General features: G+C 46.4%; 2 protein-coding genes across 4 annotated transcripts in view; both read right to left on the bottom strand.

Moving 5' to 3' along the window:
* Nucleotides 1-2,104, bottom strand: part of LOC109882787 (microtubule cross-linking factor 1) — a 218,944-nt gene extending 216,840 nt beyond the window's left edge. Inside the window, exon 1 of the mRNA XM_031810596.1 lies at nt 601-2,104. Coding sequence (XP_031666456.1) covers nt 601-1,551 — 951 coding nt within the window. The 5' untranslated portion in view covers nt 1,552-2,104. The remainder of the gene's footprint in view (nt 1-600) is intronic.
* A 3,370-nt stretch (nt 2,105-5,474) lies between these two features.
* Nucleotides 5,475-23,535, bottom strand: part of LOC109880114 (ras-related protein Rab-12) — a 25,535-nt gene continuing 7,474 nt past the window's right edge. The window contains exons 2-6 of one of the 3 annotated variants that reach the window (XM_020472358.2): nt 22,327-22,387; nt 18,991-19,129; nt 17,746-17,835; nt 17,001-17,105; nt 11,544-13,455 (exon numbers count right to left, since the gene is read on the bottom strand). In XM_020472358.2, coding sequence (XP_020327947.2) covers nt 13,348-13,455; nt 17,001-17,105; nt 17,746-17,835; nt 18,991-19,129; nt 22,327-22,387 — 503 coding nt within the window. In that variant the 3' untranslated portion in view covers nt 11,544-13,347. Of the gene's footprint in view, nt 13,456-17,000; nt 17,106-17,745; nt 17,836-18,990; nt 19,130-22,326; nt 22,388-23,535 lie in introns of all 3 variants that reach the window. The other 2 variants (XM_031810314.1, XM_031810315.1) reach the window with 2 other exon arrangements.

Below are 23,535 nucleotides of genomic sequence, written 5' to 3'. Positions count from 1 at the left end.
GCAATGTTCCTACATCTAGTGGAAAGCCTTCCCAGAAGAGTGGAGGCTGTTATAGCAGCAATGTTCCTACATCTAGTGGAAAGCATTCCCAGAAGAGTGGAGGCTGTTATAGCAGCAAAGGAGGGAACAACTCCATATTTTAATACCCATGAATTTTGGAATTAGATATTCGACAAGCAGGTGTCCACATACTTTTGATCATATAGTGTATTTGGAGGACAGATTTTCTTTACAACTTGAAATCTACTTAACTGCTATGCAATATGAAACTGATGTCGGTCAGACAAAATGATTGTGTTCTTATATTTCCTGGTGTCATTGGGGTTAATTGTAATAATAATATAACTTGATACACAACAATACAGAGAGAGAACCAACTAGTCAACTATATGAAGAGAAATAGCAGGTACATGTCCTGGTAAACCAACAGTTTAGTTGGGGGGTCACTGAAGCTTTACAAACAGTGATACAGTGAATCACACTATCATCAATGAGGCTATTACTATGCGGGCAGCCTACAGAACAGCAATGGGTGATGCAGAAACCACAGTATGGATTACAAACAAGAAACAGAAATCATTTCCCGCGGCCTCTTTTTACCTTGAGGTACTCGTTTTCAGAGCGGAGATCTTCTATTTCCCGCAATAAATCCTCCTCGATTATCTCTTTGCTGCATTCCAGTTTTATCAATTGTGCGGTGGTCGATGCTTTCTCCTGTTTACTCCCCTCTACTCCGTGAGCACCTGGTCCTGGAGCCTGAGACATGCCGCCTTTCCCAGCAGCCGTGGGGCTACCGTCCGCGGTGCGCAACGAACCAACACCACTACCGGCAGTAGCCCCTGCCGCTCTGGCCGCGTCTGACGCTGATGCTGCCGCCTGGACAGGATGATCCACCTGATCCCTGTCGCTGAACCCGGAGCCCCCCGACTCCCCATCGCTGCTTGCGGCCGCGGCCAGGCGCTGTTCGTCGGATAGGGGTTCGGAGGGACAGTCAGAGAGATCGGAGCTACTGTCGGTCTGACTGACCCTGCTACCGAGGGGGGTAGCGCCGGTTGGGACGCGGATTGGGGAGCCAAGGCTGAGCGGGCCGTGGTGAGACGCGGTCAGCGTGGCTATTTTACTCTTCTTGGCTTTGAGGGCGAGGTGTGGACTGCTGGTGCTGCTGTCCGGGCTCGGTTTGCTGGCGCTTGCAGTGGTCGGTTTAGGTTCAAGCGCCGCATGTTGAATGACCTTAACCGTCTTCTTCGTGACTGTCGAAGACTTGGTGCTGTGACTTTTCACCGTGGCTGGTTTGTTATCCTTCGCTCCGGTTGGGGTGCGCCTGGATATGCGGCTTTGATTGGATGATAAGGCCACTGGGGAAGAGGAGTGCTGCTGCTGCTTGCTGAGTTTGGGGGATTTTGGTACGATAGCCGCTGGTTTGGGCGAGGAGCGGACATCCTTCAGGAACGGCCTGGCCGGAGATGGTGCTCGGTTTAACCGTTTCTTCTCCAACTGGTGGTTTGGCGGTTTGGTGGGTTCGCTGGTCCCAGAGCCACTGGAACGATCCATATTACAACACTCCGACGATACCGGTGGAGAATATGTAGAGGAGGGGAGGGGGTTGATGGATCAACAAATGATCAGTCCACGACACACATAAATAATACATTTGACAGCCGACAGCAACAGAAACACAGCCCTGTCTCCCCGTTGTTCTCATCACTCCCGGGATGCGCACCCCGGTCCTTTAGGCTATTCGCGGTTTTATTCCATTTGGTCTGATTAGGTAAATATCATCGGCTACATTCACCAGGTTGTCATTGTACTCCCCTCTACGGTACCGGCAGCCCGGTGGCTCCGCTCGGTCTCCTTGAAGGAATCGCTGAAATAAACGAGATTATTGTAGCCTAAATAAACCGATGCGAGACAGATGGAATCTGCAGTGTTGCTAATTGTAAGGTTTGGATATAAATGAATCCAGTCGTATTGTTATTCCCTGATACGACTCGTCCTCCTCCTCGCTCTCTGGGCCCCCGTCTGTCCGTTTGTCGGCTGCTCGCGGTCTTTTGCCCTTTCCCACTCCTTCCGTATATCTGACAAGGAAAATCTGCAATCGCTGCGGTCTGTAATGACTAGATGGGATACATCTTTTGTCGGATTTGACTTTTCATAGCAGGTTAGAATTCACGCAGCAGGTTAGAATAATTAACGTAGCAGGTTATGATAATTAGGTTAAGGGTATGAAAATGGTTTTGGGGGATAGCTAAAAATGCAAAGAAATATACTTTTGCGGTTCATTTGAATTGGACAAAAGTTGTATCCCTTCTAACCATGACCTTGCGGTCTCGAACCTGGTTGAAGCCTACGGTGGTTCCTAATGTAGGCGCATGCGCTTTGTTTCTCACAAAACCCCAATACACCCCTGAGTAGATGGTAATGTAACAACATACACTGAACAACAATATAAACGCTAACAAGTGTTGGTTCCATGTTTCATGACCTGAAATAAAAGAGCTCAGAAATGTTCCATATGCACAAAAAGCTTCTTTCTCTGAAATGTTGTGTAAAAATTTGTTTACATCCCTGTTAGTGAGCATTTCTCCTTTGCCAAGATAATCCATCCACCTGACAGGTGTGGCATATCAAGAAGCTGATTAAACAGCATGATCATTACACAGGTGAACCTTGTGCTGGGGGCACGTTTTGAGGGAGTGTGCAATTGGCAGAGCTGTTGCCAGAGAATTGAATGTTAATTTCTCTTCCATAAGAGGCCAACTTTGTTTTAAAGAATTTGGCAGTACGTCCAACCGGCCTCACAACCGCAGACCACGCCAGCCTAGGACCTCCACATCCGGTTTCTTCTCCTGCGGGATCGTCTGGGGGTGGGTCCATGCCCTCTCAGGCCCACTCATCATTGCACCCAGTCATGTAAAATCCATAGATTAGGGCCTCATTTATTTATTTAAATTTAAATTGAATTTAAATCAAAATTTTTAAAAATTGAAATGTTATCTTTATTTACAGTTTCCTTATATGAACTGTAATTCAGTAAATACTTTGAAATAGTTGCCTGTTTTGTTTTATATTTGTGTTCAGTATATATTCTCCACAACTATGTATATTCTTTTCTGTATTTTACAAAGTTTAAAATGTTAAAATGTAATTCAACAAGTAAAAAACAGAGCCCCATCATCATACAATAGTTTGCGTATAAATATACTCAGCCGACACAGAGTACATCTCACATTGGCACCCTATTCCCTATATAGTGCATTACTTTTGACCGGGGTCCATTGTGCACGAGTCCATAGTAGCCTTAGGGAATAGGGTGCCATTTGGCATGTAGAATAGAACAACAGTCATTATCACACAGTACAAGATAATTGTATTTAACTTAGGTAAGTTAGTTAAGAACAAATTCTTATTTTCAATGACTGCCTAGGAACTGCCTTGTTCATGGGCAAAACAACAGATTTTTACCTTGTCAGCTCAGGGATTCGATCTTGCAACCTTTCGGTTACTAGTCCAACGCCCTAACCACTAGGCTACCTGCCGCCCCTAAAATCTAACCACTAGGCTACCTGTCGCCCCTACACTCTAACCACTAGGCTACCTGCCGCCCCTAAAATCTAACCACTAGGCTACCTGTCGCCCCTACACTCTAACCACTAGGCTACCTGCCGCCCCTAAAATCTAACCACTAGGCTACCTGTCGCCCCTACACTCTAACCACTAGGCTACCTGTCGCCCCTACACTCTAACCACTAGGCTACCTGCCGCCCCTACACTCTAACCACTAGGCTACCTGCCGCCCCTACACTCTAACCACTAGGCTACCTGCCGCCCCTCCACTCTAACCACTAGGCTACCTCCCGCCCCTACACTCTAACCACTAGGCTACCTGCCGCCCCTCCACTCTAACCACTAGGCTACCTCCCGCCCCTCCACTCTAACCACTAGGCTACCTCCCGCCCCTACACTCTAACCACTAGGCTACCTGCCGCCCCTACACTCTAACCACTAGGCTACCTCCCGCCCCTACACTCTAACCACTAGGCTACCTGCCGCCCCTACACTCTAACCACTAGGCTACCTCCCGCCCCTACACTCTAACCACTAGGCTACCTCCCGCCCCTCCACTCTAACCGCCCCAGAATACAACCTGAACAAAAATATAAACACAACATGCAACAATTTCAAAGATTTTACTGAGTTACAGTTCATATGAGGAAATCAGTCCATTGAAATAAATTGGGCTCTAATCTATGGATTCCACATGACTGGGAATACAGATCTGCATCTGTTAGTCACAGATACCTTTAGGGGTTTGGATCAGAAAACCAGTCAGTATCTGGTGTGACCACCATTTGCCTCATGCAGTGTGACACATCTCGTTCACATAGAATTGATCAGGCTGTTGATTGTGGCCTGTTGGAATGTTGTCCCACTCCTCTTCATTGGCTGTGTGAAGTTGTTGGATATTGGCGGGAATTGGAACACGCTGTCGTACACGTTGATCCAGAGCATCCCAAACATGCTCAATGGGTCACATGTCTGGTGAGTATGCAGGCCATGGAAGAACTGGGACTATTATCAGCTTCCAGGAATTGTGTACAGATCCTTGCGACATGGGGCCGTGCATTATCACACTGAAACATGAGGTGATGGCGGTGGATGAATGGCACGACAAGTGTTCTCAGGATCTCGTCACGGTATCTCTGTGCATTCAAATTGCCATCAGTAAAATGCAATTGTGTTCGTTGTCCGTAGCTTAAGCCTGCCCATACCATATCCGCACCGCCACCATGGGGCACTCTGTTCACAACGTTGACATCAGCAAACCGCTTGCCCACACGACGCCGTCTGCCCGGGACATTTGAATCTGGGATTCATCCGTGAAGATCACACTTCTCCAGCGGCCATCGAACGCGAGCATTTGCCCACTGAAGTCGGCTCCGACGCTGAACTGCAGTCAGGTCAAGACCCTGGTGAGGATGTGGAGGTCCTGGGCTGGCCTGGTGACACATGTTCTGCGGTTGTGAGGCCGGTTGGAGGCGGCTTATGGTAGAGAAATTAAAATGATATTCTCTGGCAACAGCTCTGGTGGACATTCCTGCAGTCAGCATGCCAATTGCATGCTCCCTCAAAACTTGAGACATCTGTGGCATTGTGTTGTTTGACAAAACTGCAGATTTTAGAGTGGCCTTTGATTGTCCCCTGGCACAAGGTGCACCTGTGAAATGATCATGCTGTTTAATCAGCTTCTTGGTATGCCACACCTGTCAGGTGGATGGATTATCTTGGTGAAGGAGAAATGCTCACTAACGGGGATGTAAACAAATTTGCGCACAAAATCTGAGAAAAAAAAGCTTTTTGTGCATATGGAACATTTCTGGGATCTTTTATTTCACACTTTACAGGTTGCGTTTATATTTTGTGTTAGGTGTATTTCAAATAAAAATAAAATAAAATGTGTCTGACAGTAGTTGGTAATAAATATATCTCTTTATTTTCACTTCATTAGTTAAAAAATACCACAAATCCACTTTAAAAACATGCCAACTGTTTTTATCTTCCAAATAACTAATTGATTAATACAAAGCAGGTACAGGGTCAATTCCAATGGAAGTCAACGACTTCAGGAAATTAACTGAAAAAGGGCATCTATTTTCAGTGACTTCTGGGTAGTCTGAAAAGGAGAAGAACATTTATCTTAAGCATTTTTTATTTTTTTACATGCTTGGATTTTAAAAATTCATATCACTTCCTGAATTGACTGACGCCAATCCCGATACAATGTATAGTCTTTCATGTTTAGAGGACACATATACTGTATGTTACAGAAGACTGCATGGTAAAGAGTATTTGTAATCTGACACAGCACAGTATAGTAAGGCTTGTCTATAGGACAGAGATCATGGTTAATGCCATGTTAAATTGCTAACCGTGTTAGTGTACATTTGTTTAATATCTGATCTCAATCGATCAATCTTGAATCAATCTTAGAATCTTTTAATTGATTGTTAGAATGGGAAGCACAGATCAAGAATCAATCTAAAACATGTAACCAGGAGTGGAATTGAAGGAAAAATAAAAATGGCTAAGTTACCACATTTTGCTAAGTTGTCATAGTACTAGGAATTCAGCTCATTTTCCCCACCCAATTCCACCCTGCATGTAACCAATACCACATGCACCCCAAAACTCAGCACTGAAACGCTTCCAAGTGAAAACCTCAAACGCCTTGCTTGCATGAACTCCAAAGACTTGAATCTGGTCCTAGAAGGGACCCCAATAATCAAGGTCCTAGAAGGGACCCCAATAATCAAGGTCCTAGAAGGGACCCCAATAATCAAGGTCCTAGAAGGGACCCCAATAACCAAGATCCTAGAAGGGACCCCAATAACCAAGATCCTAGAAGGGACCCCAATAACCAAGATCATAGAAGGGACCCCAATAACCAAGATCATAGAAGGGACCCCAATAATCAAGATCCTAGAAGGGACCCCAATAATCAAGATCCTAGAAGGGACCCCAATAATCAAGGTCCTAGAAGGGGCTCCAATAATGAAGATCCTAGAAGGGACCCCAATAATGAAGATCCTAGAAGAGACCCCAATAAACAAGATCCTAGAAGGGGCCCCAATAACCAAGGTCCTAGAAGGGGCCCCAATAACCAAGATCCTAGAAGGGACCCCAATAACCAAGATCCTAGAAGGGACCCCAATAATCAAGATCCTATAAGGGACCCCAATAATCAAGATCCTAGAAGGGACCCCAATAATCAAGGTCCTAGAAGGGACCCCAATAACCAAGATCCTAGAAGGGACCCCAATAATCAAAGTCCTAGAAGGGGCTCCAATAATGAAGATCCTAGAAGTGCACCCTATAACCAAGATCCTAGAAGGGACCCCAATAACCAAGATCCTAGAAGGGACCCCAATAACCAAGATCCTAGAAGGGACCCCAATAATCAAGATCCTAGAAGGGACCCCAATAATCAAGATCCTAGAAGGGACCCCAATAATCAAGATCCTAGAAGGGACCCCAATAATCAAGGACCTAGAAGGGGCTCCAATAATGAAGATCCTAGAAGGGACCCCAATAATGAAGATCCTAGAAGGGACCCCAATAATCAAGATCCTAGAAGGGGCTCCAATAATGAAGATCCTAGAAGGGACCCCAATAATGAAGATACTAGAAGAGACCCCAATAAACAAGATCCTAGAAGGGGCCCCAATAACCAAGATCCTAGAAGGGACCCCAATAACCAAGATCCTAGAAGGGACCCCAATAATCAAGATCCTATAAGGGACCCCAATAACCAAGATCATAGAAGGGACCCCAATAACCAATGTCCTAGAAGGGACCCCAATAATCAAGGTCCTAGAAGGGACCCCAATAACCAAGATCCTAGAAGGGACCCCAATAATCAAGATCCTATAAGGGACCCCAATAATCAAGATCCTAGAAGGGACCCCAATAATCAAGGTCCTAGAAGGGACCCCAATAACCAAGATCCTAGAAGGGACCCCAATAATCAAAGTCCTAGAAGGGGCTCCAATAATGAAGATCCTAGAAGTGCACCCTATAACCAAGATCCTAGAAGGGACCCCAATAACCAAGATCCTAGAAGGGACCCCAATAACCAAGATCCTAGAAGGGACCCCAATAATCAAGATCCTAGAAGGGACCCCAATAATCAAGATCCTAGAAGGGACCCCAATAATCAAGGACCTAGAAGGGGCTCCAATAATGAAGATCCTAGAAGGGACCCCAATAATGAAGATCCTAGAAGGGACCCCAATAATCAAGATCCTAGAAGGGGCTCCAATAATGAAGATCCTAGAAGGGACCCCAATAATGAAGATACTAGAAGAGACCCCAATAAACAAGATCCTAGAAGGGGCCCCAATAACCAAGATCCTAGAAGGGACCCCAATAACCAAGATCCTAGAAGGGACCCCAATAATCAAGATCCTATAAGGGACCCCAATAACCAAGATCATAGAAGGGACCCCAATAACCAATGTCCTAGAAGGGACCCCAATAATCAAGGTCCTAGAAGGGACCCCAATAACCAATGTCCTAGAAGGGACCCCAATAATGAAGATCCTAGAAGGGACCCCAATAATCAAGATCCTAGAAGGGGCTCCAATAATGAAGATCCTAGAAGAGACCCCAATAAACAAGATCCTAGAAGGGGCCCCAATAACCAAGGTCCTAGAAGGGGCCCCAATAACCAAGATCCTAGAAGGGACCCCAATAACCAAGATCCTAGAAGGGACCCCAATAATCAAGATCCTATAAGGGACCCCAATAATCAAGATCCTAGAAGGGACCCCAATAACCAATGTCCTAGAAGGGACCCCAATAATCAAGATCCTAGAAGGGACCCCAATAATCAAGGTCCTAGAAGGGGCTCCAATAATGAAGATCCTAGAAGGGACCCCAATAATGAAGATCCTAGAAGGGACCCCAATAATCAAGATCCTAGAAGGGGACCAATAACCAAGGTCCTAGAAGGGACCCCAATAATGAAGCTCCTAGAAGGGACCCCAATAACCAAGGCCCTAGAAGGGACCCCAATAACCAAGGTCCTAGAAGGGACCCCAATAACCAAGGTCCTAGAAGGGACCCCAATAACCAAGGTCCTAGAAGGGACCCCAATAACCAAGGTCCTAGAAGGGACCCCAATAACCAAGATCCTAAAAGGGACCCAAATAATCAAGATCCTAGAAGGGACCCCAATAATCAAGATCCTAGAAGAGACCCCAATAACCAAGGTCCTAGAAGTGACCCCAATAACCAATGTCCTAGAAGGGACCCCAATAATCAAGGTCCTAGAAGGGACCCCAATAATCAAGATCCTAGAAGGGACCCCAATAACCAAGGTCCTAGAAGGGACCCCAATAACCAATGTCCTAGAAGGGACCCCAATAATCAAGGTCCTAGAAGGGACCCCAATAATCAAGATCCTAGAAGGGACCCCAATAATCAAGATCCTAGAAGGGACCCCAATAATCAAGATCCTAGAAGGGACCCCAATAATCAAGATCCTAGAAGGGACCCCAATAATCAAGATCCTAGAAGGGACCCCAATAATGAAGATCCTAGAAGGGACCCCAATAATCAAGATCCTAGAAGAGACCCCAATAAACAAGATCCTAGAAGGGACCCCAATAATCAAGATCCTAGAAGGGACCCCAATAACCAAGCAGAAAAAGATAACAGCGCTGGTTAAATGACAGTTATATATGAAGTAGGGACCACTAGACACTAATCTAAAAAGGTCAATTCGTGTCTATTCCTCCCTAATTGCTCAAGGATTAGGACAGGTGAGTTACGTGTCATTGAATCAGTGCATTAGTGTATTTGACTTAGTTGTACTGACTAGCCAATCAGCAGTGACCATTGGGGTTAGTAATAACAGTTTACTGAACAGGTATCAGGGTCAGGTATATCACTGGACAAAATCTTTAGGTGCATAAATTAGCCAATCGATGATAAATAATACAACTGGCAGACAAAGGTGTTTATTTTTATTTTTTATTAGATCAAGCTATTATTCTCTAGGGGTTTAGGATTCTGTGTCTTCTTACATAAAGTCTGTTAGTTTACTTCAAAATATTTTTTTTGCATATTGACCTAAACCATTATGCGCATATTGATAAAACATGTTGGAATCCCAATTTAAGCAAAGACCAATGTGAGCGACACTCTTCTCGACACAAAACAAGCCGAACATTTATTTCATTTTCAGTAGGTTGGTAGGCTTCAGATCTTAGGTTTATCTTTCAAACATTACTATGACAACTAGCTAATCTGGGCAGGATGGACTCTCTAACTGGTCTGAAACATCATTAACTTCACATAGATATGTCTCTTTTCTGACAATTTCAATAGTGTCTGGTTGGGGTTTGATCAATGTAGACCGACAGCAGATGTAGACCTAGGCATTGAGGTTAATAGTTCATTATATATCAATCCATGAGTCAAGTCAAGGTCTATTCTGGAGTCATCCCAATACTGTTTGTGCAATTTGACACCACCAAACCTTTCCAACAACAATGGAATTGAAAAAAAAAATCTTATAGCGTTCGTCTTTCTAAATTCAACGCATAAATTATAACATCTTTATGGAGGGATCATCTTTAAGTGGTATTGCAACTCAGGGGAAGTGAAAACACGAGGAACTAACGAGTCCGAACCATGAAAAACAGTCCCAGAGCTCTTTATTCCTCCTCCACCAAACTTTACAGTTGTCACTATGTATGGGGGAAGGTAGCGTTCTTCTGGCATCTATCAAACTCAGATTCTTCCGTTGGACTGCCAGATGGTGACGTATGATTCATCACTCCAGAGAACCCGTTCCCACTGTTCCAGAGTTTCAATCGCGGTGAGCTTTACACCACTCCAACCGACGCTTGACATTGTGCATGGTGATCTTAGCCTTGTGTGCGGTTGCTCGGCCATGGAAACTCATTTCATGAAGCTCCCGACGAACAGTTATTACGCTGACATTGCTTCGAGAAGTAGTTTGGAACTTGATAGTGAGTGTTGCAACCGAAGACAAACCATTTTTATGCACAATGTCCTTCAGCACTCGGCGGTCCCGTTCGGTGAGCTTGTGTGGTCTACCAATTCTCGGCTGAGCCGTTGTTGCTCCTAGAAATGTCCACTTCACAATAACAGCACTTACAGTTGACCGGGGGAAGCTATAGCAGGGCAGAGATTTAACAAACTGACTTGTTGGAATGGTGGCATCCTAATACGATGCCACGTTGAAAGTCACTGAGCTCTTCAGTAAGGCCATTCTACTGCCAATGATTGTCAATGGAGATTGCATGGCTGTGTGCTCGATTTTATACACCTGTCAGCAACGGGTGTGGCTGAAATAGCCAAACCACTCATTCGAAAGGGGTCTACATACTGTTGTGTATATAGTGTAGCTCCTGTCTTCATAGTGACTGTACGTAGCTACTTCCTCCTGTCTTCATAGTGACTGTACGTAGCCTCCTCCTGTCTTCATAGTGACTGTACGTAGCCCCCTGTCTTCATAGCGACTGTACTTAGCTACCTCCTGTCTTCACAGTGACTGTACGTAGCCTCCTCCTGTCTTCATAGTGACTGTACGTAGCTACTTCCTCCTGTCTTCATAGTGACTGTACGTAGCTACCTCCTCCTGTCTTCATAGTGACTGTACGTAGCCTCCTCCTGTCTTCATAGTGACTGTACGTAGCCTCCTGTCTTCAGTGACTGTACGTAGCTACTTCCTCCTGTCTTCATAGTGACTGTACGTAGCTACCTCCTCCTGTCTTCATAGTGACTGTACGTAGCCTCCTCCTGTCTTCATAGTGACTGTACGTAGATGCCTCAAAAACTACACTACCCATCAGCCACTGCACTTCTGTCCACTCAAAAACATTGTCACTAGGCACCAAAACAGAAGAAAACAGACTGAAACAGGGGACTATCTGAATTGTCCAATCAGAAAAACTTGTCTCCGTTGCAAAAAAACATTTTGCTACGGTGTGCACTAATGAATAGTACTGATAGGGTTCAACATTGAAACAAGGTTTGTTTTTATTCATCATTATTAGTGCTGCTAACTAATTTAATACTTTATATTTGCACTCCCCCCCACCCACATTTTAGCATAGGAGTTTAACTAGCTGTCATCGATTATAGTGCAAAACAGTACAATGAACAAACAGACCAGGAAACCATTCTAAGACACTCTTATAATACTGTAAGGCAAGACAGACAGAAATGAACGGCGACACACACAACAAACCAACTACTGTTAAGGCTGTGTCATTATTGGTTGTGTAAATACACACAATTCTTCACGAGGATCCTGTCGATTTAAAATGAGTCCAATCCAAGACCGTTTTCTAAGTATATCTAGATTACTTCAGCCCTGAAAGACAGCTTTTCTCAACATGTTGTTTTCATCTGACTCTAGACCCAATACTGGATCTAATTCAAGTTACTACGTGATAAATCAGGGTTAAAACGGTCTATGTGAAACTATATACGAGAAGATTTTCTATCTAATGTTGCAGTGTGCAATATGACAAGAATCCATGTTCCTTCCTGTACAGTAGAGAATACTGACTTTAGATGAGGAGAATCCATGTTCCTTCCTGTACAGTAGAGAATACTGACTTCAGAGGTAAGATATACTTAGTGCAGGGTCAGGAGCTCCACTCCCTCAGTGAAGTCAGGTGTGTGTGTGTTCCTCTTCTTTCTCAAGTTGTCCCCATGTGTGTGTGTCTGTGTGTGCGTGTGTGTGTGTGTGTGTGTGTATATATAACCAGAGGAATCTCTACCTAGAAGGCACTTGGCTGCGAGGCACAGCTAGCCAAGCAGGCCCGTGGATGAGGTAGTCTGGGCAGGTGCGTGTGTACAGGTGCGTGTGTACAGGTGCGTGTGTACAGGTGCGTGTGTACAGGTGCGCGTGGACAGGTGTCCGTGGACAGGTGTCCGTGGACAGGTGTGTGTAGACAAAGGGACGTGGGGGGGGGGTGTTAGTGTGACGTGTCATATCATACAGCTACGGGATAGAAGTAGAAATGAGAGTATGCCGAATCGGTCAGAGAAGGGGTCAGAGAGGGAAGTGACAGCATCGATCAGAGAAGGGGTTAGAGCGGGGGTCAGAGCAGGGGTCAGAGAAGGGGTCAGAGAGGGAAGTGACAGCATCGATCAGAGAAGGGGTTAGAGCGGGGGTCAGAGAAGGGGTGTGACAGCATCGATCAGAGAAGGGGGTCAGAGAAGGGGTGTGACAGCATCGATCAGAGAAGGGGTGTCAGAGCAGAGGGTACAAAGCTCCTTGCAGCAACAACTGACTCTTCGGATGCATCCCAAATGGCACTCTATGCCTTATAAAAGGCCGCTGGTACAAAGTAGTGCACTATATATATATATATGGAAGCTATTTCCATTTGGAATGCAGCCTTCACTCTCCTCCTCCTGATATCGGACTTCTGCTTGGTTGTGCTGCACTCTGGTGGCCAGAATGGTTGAGAGGAGAGATATAGTCGAGGGGGGTGTAGAACGAGGGGGGTGTAGTCGAGGGGGGTGTAGACGAGGGGGGTGTAGACGAGGGGGGTGTAGACGAGGGGGTGTAGACGAGGGGGGTGTGGTCGAGGGGGGTGTGGTCGAGGGGGGTGTAGACGAGGGGGTGTAGACGAGGGGGGTGTAGACGAGGGGGGTGTGGTCGAGGTGGGTGTAGACGAGGGGGGTGTAGACGAGGGGGGTGTAGTCGAGGGGGGTGTAGTCGAGGGGGTGTAGTTGAGGGGGGTGTGGTCGAGGGGGGTGTGGTCGAGGGGGATGTGATGGAGAGTTGAGAGGGGAGTCATCTCAGCAACAGTGCATGCGTGGCGGGTTGAGCTCGGGAGGCACTTCTGGTTCAGGCTGCAGAGACAGGATGCTGTTGGAGAGCTTCCTGTTGGGAATCTCTAGAGGCATCTGGTGACCAGAAGACAGAATAGGAAGTTAATAGGCAAGTCATGATTAGTGCTTCAGGTGGTGTGGAATATACCAAATGACTTACCAGTATTAGAAGGGTATAATCAAGCAATAAGGCCCGGGGGGGGGGGCTGTTCTATTGCACGACGCAACGCTGAGCGCCTGGATACAGCCGTGGTATATTGACCATATATACCACAAAGGTGCCTCATTGCTATTATAAACTGGTAACCAACGTAATTAAGAGCAGTAAAAATAAATGTTTTGTCATACCCGTGGTATACGGTCTGATATACTACACAGCTGTCAGCCAATCAGCATTCAGGGCTCGAACCACCCCGGTTTATAACGACTATTAAAAGTTGTAGCGCTTTCAGAAAGTATTCACACCCCGTGACTTATTCCACATTTTGTTGTGTTACAGCCTGAATTCAAAATGGAATAACAAAAAAATCTCACCCATCTACACACAATAACCCATTATGACAAAGTCAATACATGTTTTTAGGAATATTAGCAAATGTATTTAAAATTAAATAAAGATGTATAATTTTTTTTAAGTATTCACACCCCACTGAATACTTTGTAGAAGCACATTGGGTTTGTCAGACTCAGCTTTGCACATCTGGGTTTGGGGATTTTCTCCCATTCTTCCTTGCAGATTTTCTCAACTTCTCATAAATTAGATGGGGAGCGGCGGTGAACAGCAATCTTCAAGTCTTTCCACAAATTTTCAATAGGATTTGATTCTGGGCTTCAAGGCTGGACCACTCAAGGACTTTCACATTCTTGTTCTGAAGCCATTGCAACATTGCTTTGGCTGTATACTTGGTGTCATTGTCCTGTTGGAATGTAAATCTTTGCCCTAATCTAAAGTCATTTGCACTCTGAAGCAGGTTCTCAATAAGGATTTGCCTCCATTCATTGTTCCCTCTATCAGTTGCTGATGCTGGAAGGCATCCCCATAGCATGATGCTGCCACCACCGTGTTTCACAGTAGGAATAGTGTTAGACGGGTGATGAGCTGTGCCTGGTTTCTTCAGACATAGTGTCTTGCATTCAGGCCAAAGAGTAAAATGTTTATCTCCACAGACCACAGAATATTTTACATGCCTTTGTGAAAACTCCAGGCGTGCCGTTTTGTGCCTTGTTCTCAGGAGAGGCTTCCGTCTGGCCACTCTCCCATAAAGACCAGATTGGTGAAGTGCTGCGGAGACTGTTGTCCTTCTGGCAGGTTCTCCCATGTCAGCCAATGAACTCTGCAATTCTGTCAGAGTGGTCATTGGGCTCTTGCTCGCCTCCCTGATCAAGGTGCTGCTCGCCTCCCTGATCAAGGTGCTGCTCGCCTCCCTGATCAAGGTGCCTCTCGCCTCCCTGATCAAGGTGCCTCTCGCCTCCCTGATCAAGGTGCTTCTCACCTCCCTGATCAAGGTGTTGCTCGCCCGGTTGCTCAGTTTGGTTGGACAGCTCTATGCAGTCTGGGTAGATTCATGTTTTGTTTTTTTCCATCCACTGTGCCCTTGGAAAAACTTTAAACACTAGTAATTGTTTTATAAACTTCCCCAGACATATGCCTCATCACAACTCTTATCTCAGAGATCTACAGACAGTTCCTTGGACTTAATGGTATAGTTTTTGCTCTAACATACACTGTCAACTGTGGGACTTTATATAGACGGGTTTGTTTCTTTTTAAAATCATGTCCGAACAGTTGAATTGGCCAATCAAGTTGTAGTGACATCTCAAGGAGGATCAAAGGATATTTGGATGCACCTGAGCTCAATTTGGAGTGTCTTAGCAAAAAGGTGTGAATACTTATTTCTGTATTTCATTTTCAATAAAATTAGCTAAAAACAAGTTCACTGTGTGTTTACACGTTGTGTATAGATGGGTGAGACAAAAAAATAAAAAATAATCTTTAATCCATTTTGAATTCAGACTGTCACAATAAAATGTGGAATAAGTCAAGGGGTGTGAATACATCTTGAAGTCCCTGTACATATTATACACTATTACAACAGGTACAGTTATAGGAAATGGGGAGGGAAGCTATAGATACCGGGGGGGGGACGGGACACTAAATGGAGTCCCAGATCTAAATGGGATCAGAAAGTATTCACACCCCTTGACTTTTATAACAGCTTTTCTTATGATACAAAGCGAGATTAAACTAGATTTAAATTATCATCTTTTTGATCCACAAATAATGCTCTTTAAGGTCAAAGTGGAATCTTTTTTTTCAAGATTTTAATTAAAATAAAAATATATCTTGATTAGATTAGTATTCAACCCCTTTGAGTCAATACATGTTAGAATCACCTTTGGCAGCGATTACAGCTGTGAGTGTTGTTGGGTCAAGTCGACCTGAATTGTAAGATATTTGCTTTTTATTCTTTCAAATAATTCTTCAAGCTCGGTCAAGTTGGTTGTTGATCATTGCTAGACAGACATTTTCAAGTCTTGCCATAGATTTTCAAGCTGATTTAAGTCAAAACGGTAACTAGGCCACTCGGGAACATTCAACGTCGTCTTGGTAAGCAACTCCAGTGTTAACAGAGCATTCGAAAAGTATTCAGACCAGTTGACTTTTTCCACGTTACAGCCTTATTTTAAAAATTGATTAAATGAATAAAAATTCTCAGCAATCTACACACAATACCCCATAATGACATCACAATACCCCATAATGACATCACAATACCCCATAATGACATCACAATACCCCATAATGACATCACAATACCCCATAATGACAAAGCGAAAACCTGTTTTTAGATATTTCTGCTCATTTATTGACATAGTTATTCAGACCCGTTGCTATGAGACTAGAAATTGAGCTCAGATGCATCCTGTTTCCATTGATCATCATTGAGATGTTATTGATGTCTCTTGTTAAATCCACTTCAATCAGTGTAGATGAAGGAGAGGAGACGGGTTAAAGAAGGATTTTTTAAGTATTGAGACAATTGAGAAATGGATTGTGTGGTGGTAGTAGGAGCCAAAACATTAGGAACACCATGACACAGACTGACCAGGTGAAAGTTATGATCCCTTATTGATGTCTCTTGTTAAATCCACTTCAAATCAGTGTAGATGAAGGGGAGGAGAAGAAGGATTTTTAAGCCTTGAGACATTCATTTTGTATGTGTGTCATTCAGAGGGTGAATGGGCAAGACAAAATATTAAAAGTGCCTTTGAACAGGGTATGGTAGTAGGTGCCAGGCACACCGGTTTGTGTCAAAAACTGCAACACTGCTGGGTTTTTTCACACTCAACAGTTTCCCCGTGTGGATCCAGAATGATCCACCACACAAAGGACATCCAGCCAACTGGACGCAACTGTGGGAAGCATTGGAGTCAACATGGGCCAGCATCCCTGTGGAAACGCTTTCAACACCTTGTAGTGTCCATGCCCCCGATGAAGTCAGGCTGTTCTGAGGGCGAAAGGGGAAGGTGTTCCTAATGTTTTGTCCACACAGTGTAGGTCGCAGGTCAACAAAATAAGCGCCGTATAGTTAAATAGCACAGGGACGATTCCTACTGACCTTTGCTAGAATGTCGTCCACTAGTTTCAGAAAGCACTCCTCCACGTTAAAGTTATCCTTGGCACTAGCCTCGCAGAAACGCATCCCAGATATCCTGGAGGTAAACTGGGAACCCGAGACATGATGATACCAAGGTCAAAATCTATCAATTAAAATCAATAAATTATAAAATCATAGAATTATGAGTCAACTAATATTATTTCCCCAGGGTTTGAGATCATGTATAGTACTGTGATGTATATTAGTACTGTGATGTATATCAGTACTGTGATGTAGAGTAATGTGATGTACATTAGTACTGTGATGTACATTAGTACTGTGATGTACATTAGTACTGTGATGTACATTAGTACTGTGATGTGATGTACAGTACTGTGATATAATTAGTACTGCGATATAATTAGTACTGCGATATAATTAGTACTGCGATGTACAGTACAGCACTGCGATGTACATCAGTACTACGATGTACATCAGTACTGCGATGTACATCAGTACTGCGATGTACATCAGTACTGTGATGTACGATGTATATTAGTACTGCGATGTATATTAGTACTGCGATGTATATTAGTACTGTGATGTACATTAGTACTGTGATGTACATTAGTACTGTGATGCTCTACACAAGAATCCGTTAAATCCATCAGTGAAGATTAGAAGTAAAGAAAACCCTGACTTGGGTAAATTTCCTCTCTGAGAAGGTTTTTCCCGTCAACTGATTGTAGATCAGTATTAGACTCACCCTCTCCGCAGTCTGTTTAGTGATGATGCGGTCCGTCTCACAGTCCAGCTTGTTCCCCACCAGCAGCAGCTCTGCCTCTTCTGAAGCATACTGGCCAATGACAGAGAGGAGAGAGATGAGATGTATGTACTGTGTACTACTCCCTTCACAGAAGCTCTAATCAGCATGGAAAGAGCATCCCGGATTCGCCTCTTCACTGTTGACGTTGAGACTGGTGTTTCGCTGGTACTATTTAATGAAGCTGCCAGTTGAGGACTTGTGAGGCGTCTGTTTCTCAAACAAGACACTCTAATGTACTTGTCCTCTTGCGCAGTTGTGCACCGGGGCCTCCCACTCTTCTTTCTATTCTGGTTAGAGCCAGTTTGCGCTGTTCTGTGAAGGGAGTATTACACAGCGTTGTACGAGATCTTCAGTTTCTTGGCAATTTCTCGCATGGAATAGCCTTAATTTCTCAGAACAAGAATAGACTGACGAGTTTCAGAAGAAAGTTATTTGTTTCTGGACATTTTGAGCCTGCAATCGAACCCACAAATACTGATGCTCCAGATACTCAACTAGTCTAAAGAAGGCCAGTTTTATTGCTTCTTTAATCAGAACAGTTTTCAGCTGTGCCAACATAATTTCCAAAGGGTTTTCTAGTGATCAATTAGCCTTTTAAAATGATAAACTTGGATTAACTAACACAACGTGCCATTGGAAAGCAGGAGTGATGGGTGCTGATAATGGACCTCTGTATGCCTATGTAGATATTCAAAAAAACATTTTTTAATTAGCCGTTTCCAGCTACAATAGTCATTTACAACATTAACAATGTCGACACTGTATTTCTGATCAATTTGATGTTATTATAACGAACAAATTTTATTTTGCTTTTCTTTTCAAAAACAAGGCCATTTTCTAAAGTGACCCCAAACTTTTGAACGTTAGTGTATATTACTGTAGTAACAGAGAGGAGAAGAGAGGTAATGTGGCCCATCCCAGTGGTGTTCCGGGCTGGTCCTTTGTGCCTAGTACTACATCAAATCAAATGTATTTATAAAGCCCTTCGTACATCAGCTGATATCTCAAAGTGCTGTACAGAAACCCAGCCTAAAACCCCAAACAGCAAGCAATGCAGGTGTAGAAGCACGGTGGCTAGGAAAAACTCCCTAGAAATGATTTGACAAATGACAAACATAATGATTTCTGTTATCAATGATAATCCACAATGATGTAAGGTAATGTATTGATAAGATCCCTTTTTACCTTGTCGATCATCTTCATCCACTTGGGAAGGTCGTCAAACGTTTCCTGCTTGGTGATGTCATAGACCAGTACTATGCCTTTGGCCCCACGGTAGTAGGCTGAGGTTATACTGTTGAACCTCTCCTGACCAGCTGTATCCCTGGAGGTACAGGACACGTCACTTATCAGACTGGATCCATGAGTTATAGACAGGACACATCACATATCAGACTGGATCTATTAGTTAGAGACAGGACACATATATGACTGGATCTATGAGTTAGAGACAGGACACACATCAGACTGGATTTTTGAGTTAGAGACAGGACACACATCACATATCAGACCGGAGCTATGAGTTAGGGCCATGAGGTTTTCCAGACCAAGTCACCTGACATGACCTGGGAAAACTAGGCCCTAGTTAAAGCTAATAACATGGGTTGGTCAGGGAAAACTAGGCCCTAGTTAAAGCTAATAACATGTGTTGGTCAGGGAAAACAAGGCACTAATTAAAGCTACTAACAAACTAAGAAATTGCTGAACTTCATGTGAATTAATTTCCATATACAAATCTAGCCAACTATGGTGCAGAGGTAAACAGACCGTCAGTCAATCCGCCCGCATGCTAGTCAATCCGCCCGCCAGTCAGTCAGCTAGCCAGCCAGCCCGCCCGCCCGGCAGTCAGTCAGTCCGGCAGTCAGTCCGCCAGCCAGCCAGTCCACCAGTCAGTCAGTCCGCCAGCCAGCCAGTCTGCCAGTCAGTCAGTCAGTCCGCCAGCCAGTCCGCCAGTCAGTCCGCCAGCCAGCCAGTCAGTCCGCCAGTCAGCCAGTCCGCCAGTCAGCCAGTCCACCAGTCAGCCAGTCCGCCAGCCAGCCAGTCTGCCAGTCAGTCAGTCAGTCCGCCAGCCAGTCCGCCAGTCAGTCCGCCAGCCAGTCAGTCAGTCCGCCAGTCAGCCAGTCCGCCAGTCAGCCAGTCCGCCAGTCAGCCAGTCCGCCAGTCAGTCAGTCCGCCAGCCAGCCAGCCTGTCCGCCAGCCAGTCAGTCCGCCAGCCAGCCAGCCAGCCAGTCAGTCAGTCCGCCAGCCAGCCAGTCAGCCCGCCAGCCAGTCAGCCCGCCAGCCAGTCAGTCAGTCAGTCAGTCAGTCCGCCAGCCAGTCAGTCAGTCCGCTAGCCAGTCCGCCAGTCAGTGTATGAGCAGCAGTAGAGAAGTAGAAGTGACAGAGCAGGGTTAGATGTTGCCTCCCATGAAGTGGTTAGGGATGACAGACAGGCCAAGAGAGAGGTTAGGGCTGACAGACAGGCCAAGAGAGAGGTTAGGGCTGACAGACAGGCCAAGAGAGAGGTTAAGGCTGACAGACAAAAAGAGAGAGAGGTTAGGGCTGACTGACACAGTGATGGAGCCTCAGCCAAGACCAGGTGGTGAGAGGAGGCAGTCAGCACGAGACATGATGACACCAGCTAGTACGCAGACAGTCATCCTGAACCGACAGGGGGATGGGTGGAGGTAGGGACACGAGAGATTGGGAGTGGATGAGGGTAGTAGTGGGACGAGGTCGGTAAAAACAGAACAAATTGTGTTATCAGTGAAGGCTATGCACACATTTCAGCCCAGGTAGCAGTCACACACTCATCCTACATGGCAACATCAGCATGTGTAGCTACAGTATCTGTGGTGTCATGTAGCCGTAGCATGAAAAGGTCAGCTACTCTGTGCAGCGGAAGGTAACTGAACAGAACGGTCGATTACTGTCGACTGAAGCGTCACTTAATGTTGTATGTCAGGGGTCATCAAACTACATTCAGCCACGGGACAATGTCTTCTTGAGTGGACGGTCAGGGGGCCAGATCATAACGGCTAGCGTAGCCTAGTGGTTAGAGTGGAGGGGTGGAGGGGTGGCTGGTAACCTAGTGGTTAGAGGGGAGGGGTGGCAGGGTAGCCTAGTGGTTAGAGTGGAGGGGTGGAGGGGCGGCTGGTAACCTAGTGGTTAGAGTGGAGGGGCGGCTGGTAACCTAGTGGTTAGAGGGGAGGGGCGGCAGCGTAGCCTAGTGGTTAGAGGGGAGGGGTGGCAGCGTAGCCTAGTGGTTAGAGTGGAGGGGCGGCAGCGTAGCCTAGTGGTTAGAGGGGAGGGGCGGCAGCGTAGCCTAGTGGTTAGAGGGGAGGGGCGGCAGCGTAGCCTAGTGGTTAGAGTGGAGGGGCGGCAGGGTAGCCTAGTGGTTAGAGGGGAGGGGCGGCAGGGTAGCCTAGTGGTTAGAGGGGAGGGGCGGCAGCGTAGCCTAGTGGTTAGAGGGGAGGAGCGGCAGCGTAGCCTAGTGGTTAGAGGGGAGGAGCGGCAGCGTAGCCTAGTGGTTAGAGGGGAGGGGCGGCAGCGTAGCCTAGTGGTTAGAGGGGAGGGGCGGCAGCGTAGCCTAGTGGTTGGAGGGGATGGGCGGCAGCGTAGCCTAGTGGTTAGAGGGGAGGAGCGGCAGCGTAGCCTAGTGGTTAGAGCGTTGGGCCAGTAACCGAAAGGTTGCAAGATCGAATCCCCGAGCTGACAAGGTAAAAAAAATCTGTTCCGCCCCTGAACAGGCAGTTTAACCCACTGTTCCTAGGCCGTCATTGAAAATAAGAATATGTTCAAATTATAAGAATTTGTTCTTAAATGACTTGCCTCGTTAAATAAAAAGGTGAAGTAAAAAAGATTTTAGAGTTACCGTTCATATGAGGAAATCAGTCAATTGAAATAAATAAATTAGACCCTAATCTATGGATTGACCGGGGAATAGACACCCATCAGTTGATCACAAATACCTCTTGACCCCTGACCCCTGACCAAAAACAAATATCTTGTCACGGTATATCTGTAAATTCAAAGTGCCATCAATAAAAATGCAACTGTATTCATTGTCTTTGCTTATGCCTACCACCACGGGGCAGTCTGTTCACAACGTTGACGTCAACAGACTGCTCGCCCACACCACGCCATACACGTGGTCTGCGGTTGTGAGGCCAGTCGGATGTACTGCCAAAGTCTCTAAAATGACTTATGGTAAAGAAATTAACATTACAGTTCTCTGGCAACAGCTCTGGTGGACGTTCCTGCATGCAATGCCAATTGCATGCTCCCTCAAAACTTGAGACATCTGTGGCATTGTGTTGTTTAACAAAACTGCACATTTTAGAGTGGCCTTTTATTGTCCCCCAGCACAAGGTGCACCTGTGAAATGATCATGCTGTTTAATCAGATTTTTGATATGCCCCACCTGTCAGGTGGATGGATTATCTTGGCCAAGGAGAAATGCTCACTAACAGGGATGGAAACACATTTCTGTGTGAGATAGTGGAACAGACAGAGGCCTATGATGACTTCCTGTTGACTCACCAGATCTGCAACCTGATCTTCTTCCCTCTCAGCTCCACCGTCTTGATCTTAAAATCTACTCCTACAGGAAGAAAACAGGGCCAAATGTGTCTTTTGTCATGTTTTTCCATGCTCTTTCCCCTGTCATTCAGCCAGTCTATCAGCCAGCCAGCCATCCAGCCAGCCAATCAGCCAATCAGCCAGCCAGCCTATCAGCCAGCCAGCCAATCAGCCAGCCAGCCAATCAGCCAGCCAGCCAATCAGCCAGCCAGCCAATCAGCCAGCCAGCCAATCAGCCAGCCAGCCAGCCAATCAGCCAGCCAATCAGCCAGCCAGCCAGCCAATCAGCCAGCCTATCAGCCAGCCAGCCAGCCAGCCTATCAGCAAGCCAGCCAGCCTGCCTATCAGCAAGCCAGCCAGCCAATCAGCCAGCCAGCCAATCAGCCAGCCTATCAGCCAGCCAGCCTATCAGCCAGCCAGCCAGCCAGCCTATCAGTAAGCCAGCCAGCCAGCCTATCAGCCAGCCAGCCAGCCTGCCTATCAGCCAGCCAGCCAGCCTGCCTATCAGCCAGCCAGCCAGCCTGCCTATCAGCCAGCCAGCCAGCCTGCCTATCAGCCAGCCAGCCAGCCTGCCTATCAGCCAGCCAGCCAGCCAGCCTGCCTATCAGCCAGCCAGCCAGCCAGCCTGCCTATCAGCCAGCCAGCCAGCCAGCCAGCCAGCCAGCCTGCCTATCAGCCAGCCAGCCTGCCTATCAGCCAGCCAGCCAGCCTATTAGCCAGCCAGCCAGCCTGCCTGCCTATCAGCCAGCCAGCCAGCCTGCCTGCCTATCAGCCAGCCAGCCAGCCTGCCTGCCTATCAGCCAGCCAGCCAGCCTGCCTGCCTATCAGCCAGCCAGCCAGCCAGCCTGCCTGCCTATCAGCCAGCCAGCCAGCCTGCCTGCCTATCAGCCAGCCAGCCAGCCAGCCAGCCTATCAGCCAGCCAGCCAGCCTTCCTGCCTGCCTGCCTGCCTGCCAGCCTATCAGCCAGCCTATCAGCCAGCCTATCAGCCAGCCTATCAGCCAGCCTATCAGCCAGCCAGCCTGCCTATCAGCCAGCCAGCCAGCCTGCCTATCAGCCAGCCAGCCAGCCTGCCTATCAGCCAGCCAGCCAGCCTGCCTATCAGCCAGCCAGCCAGCCTGCCTATCAGCCAGCCTGCCTATCAGCCAGACAGCCAGCCTGCCTATCAGCC

The sequence above is a fragment of the Oncorhynchus kisutch genome, linkage group LG30 (genome assembly GCF_002021735.2).
Source record: "Oncorhynchus kisutch isolate 150728-3 linkage group LG30, Okis_V2, whole genome shotgun sequence".
Classification (NCBI taxonomy): domain Eukaryota; kingdom Metazoa; phylum Chordata; class Actinopteri; order Salmoniformes; family Salmonidae; genus Oncorhynchus; species Oncorhynchus kisutch.
This window is presented reverse-complemented; position numbering and strand designations above follow the sequence as displayed.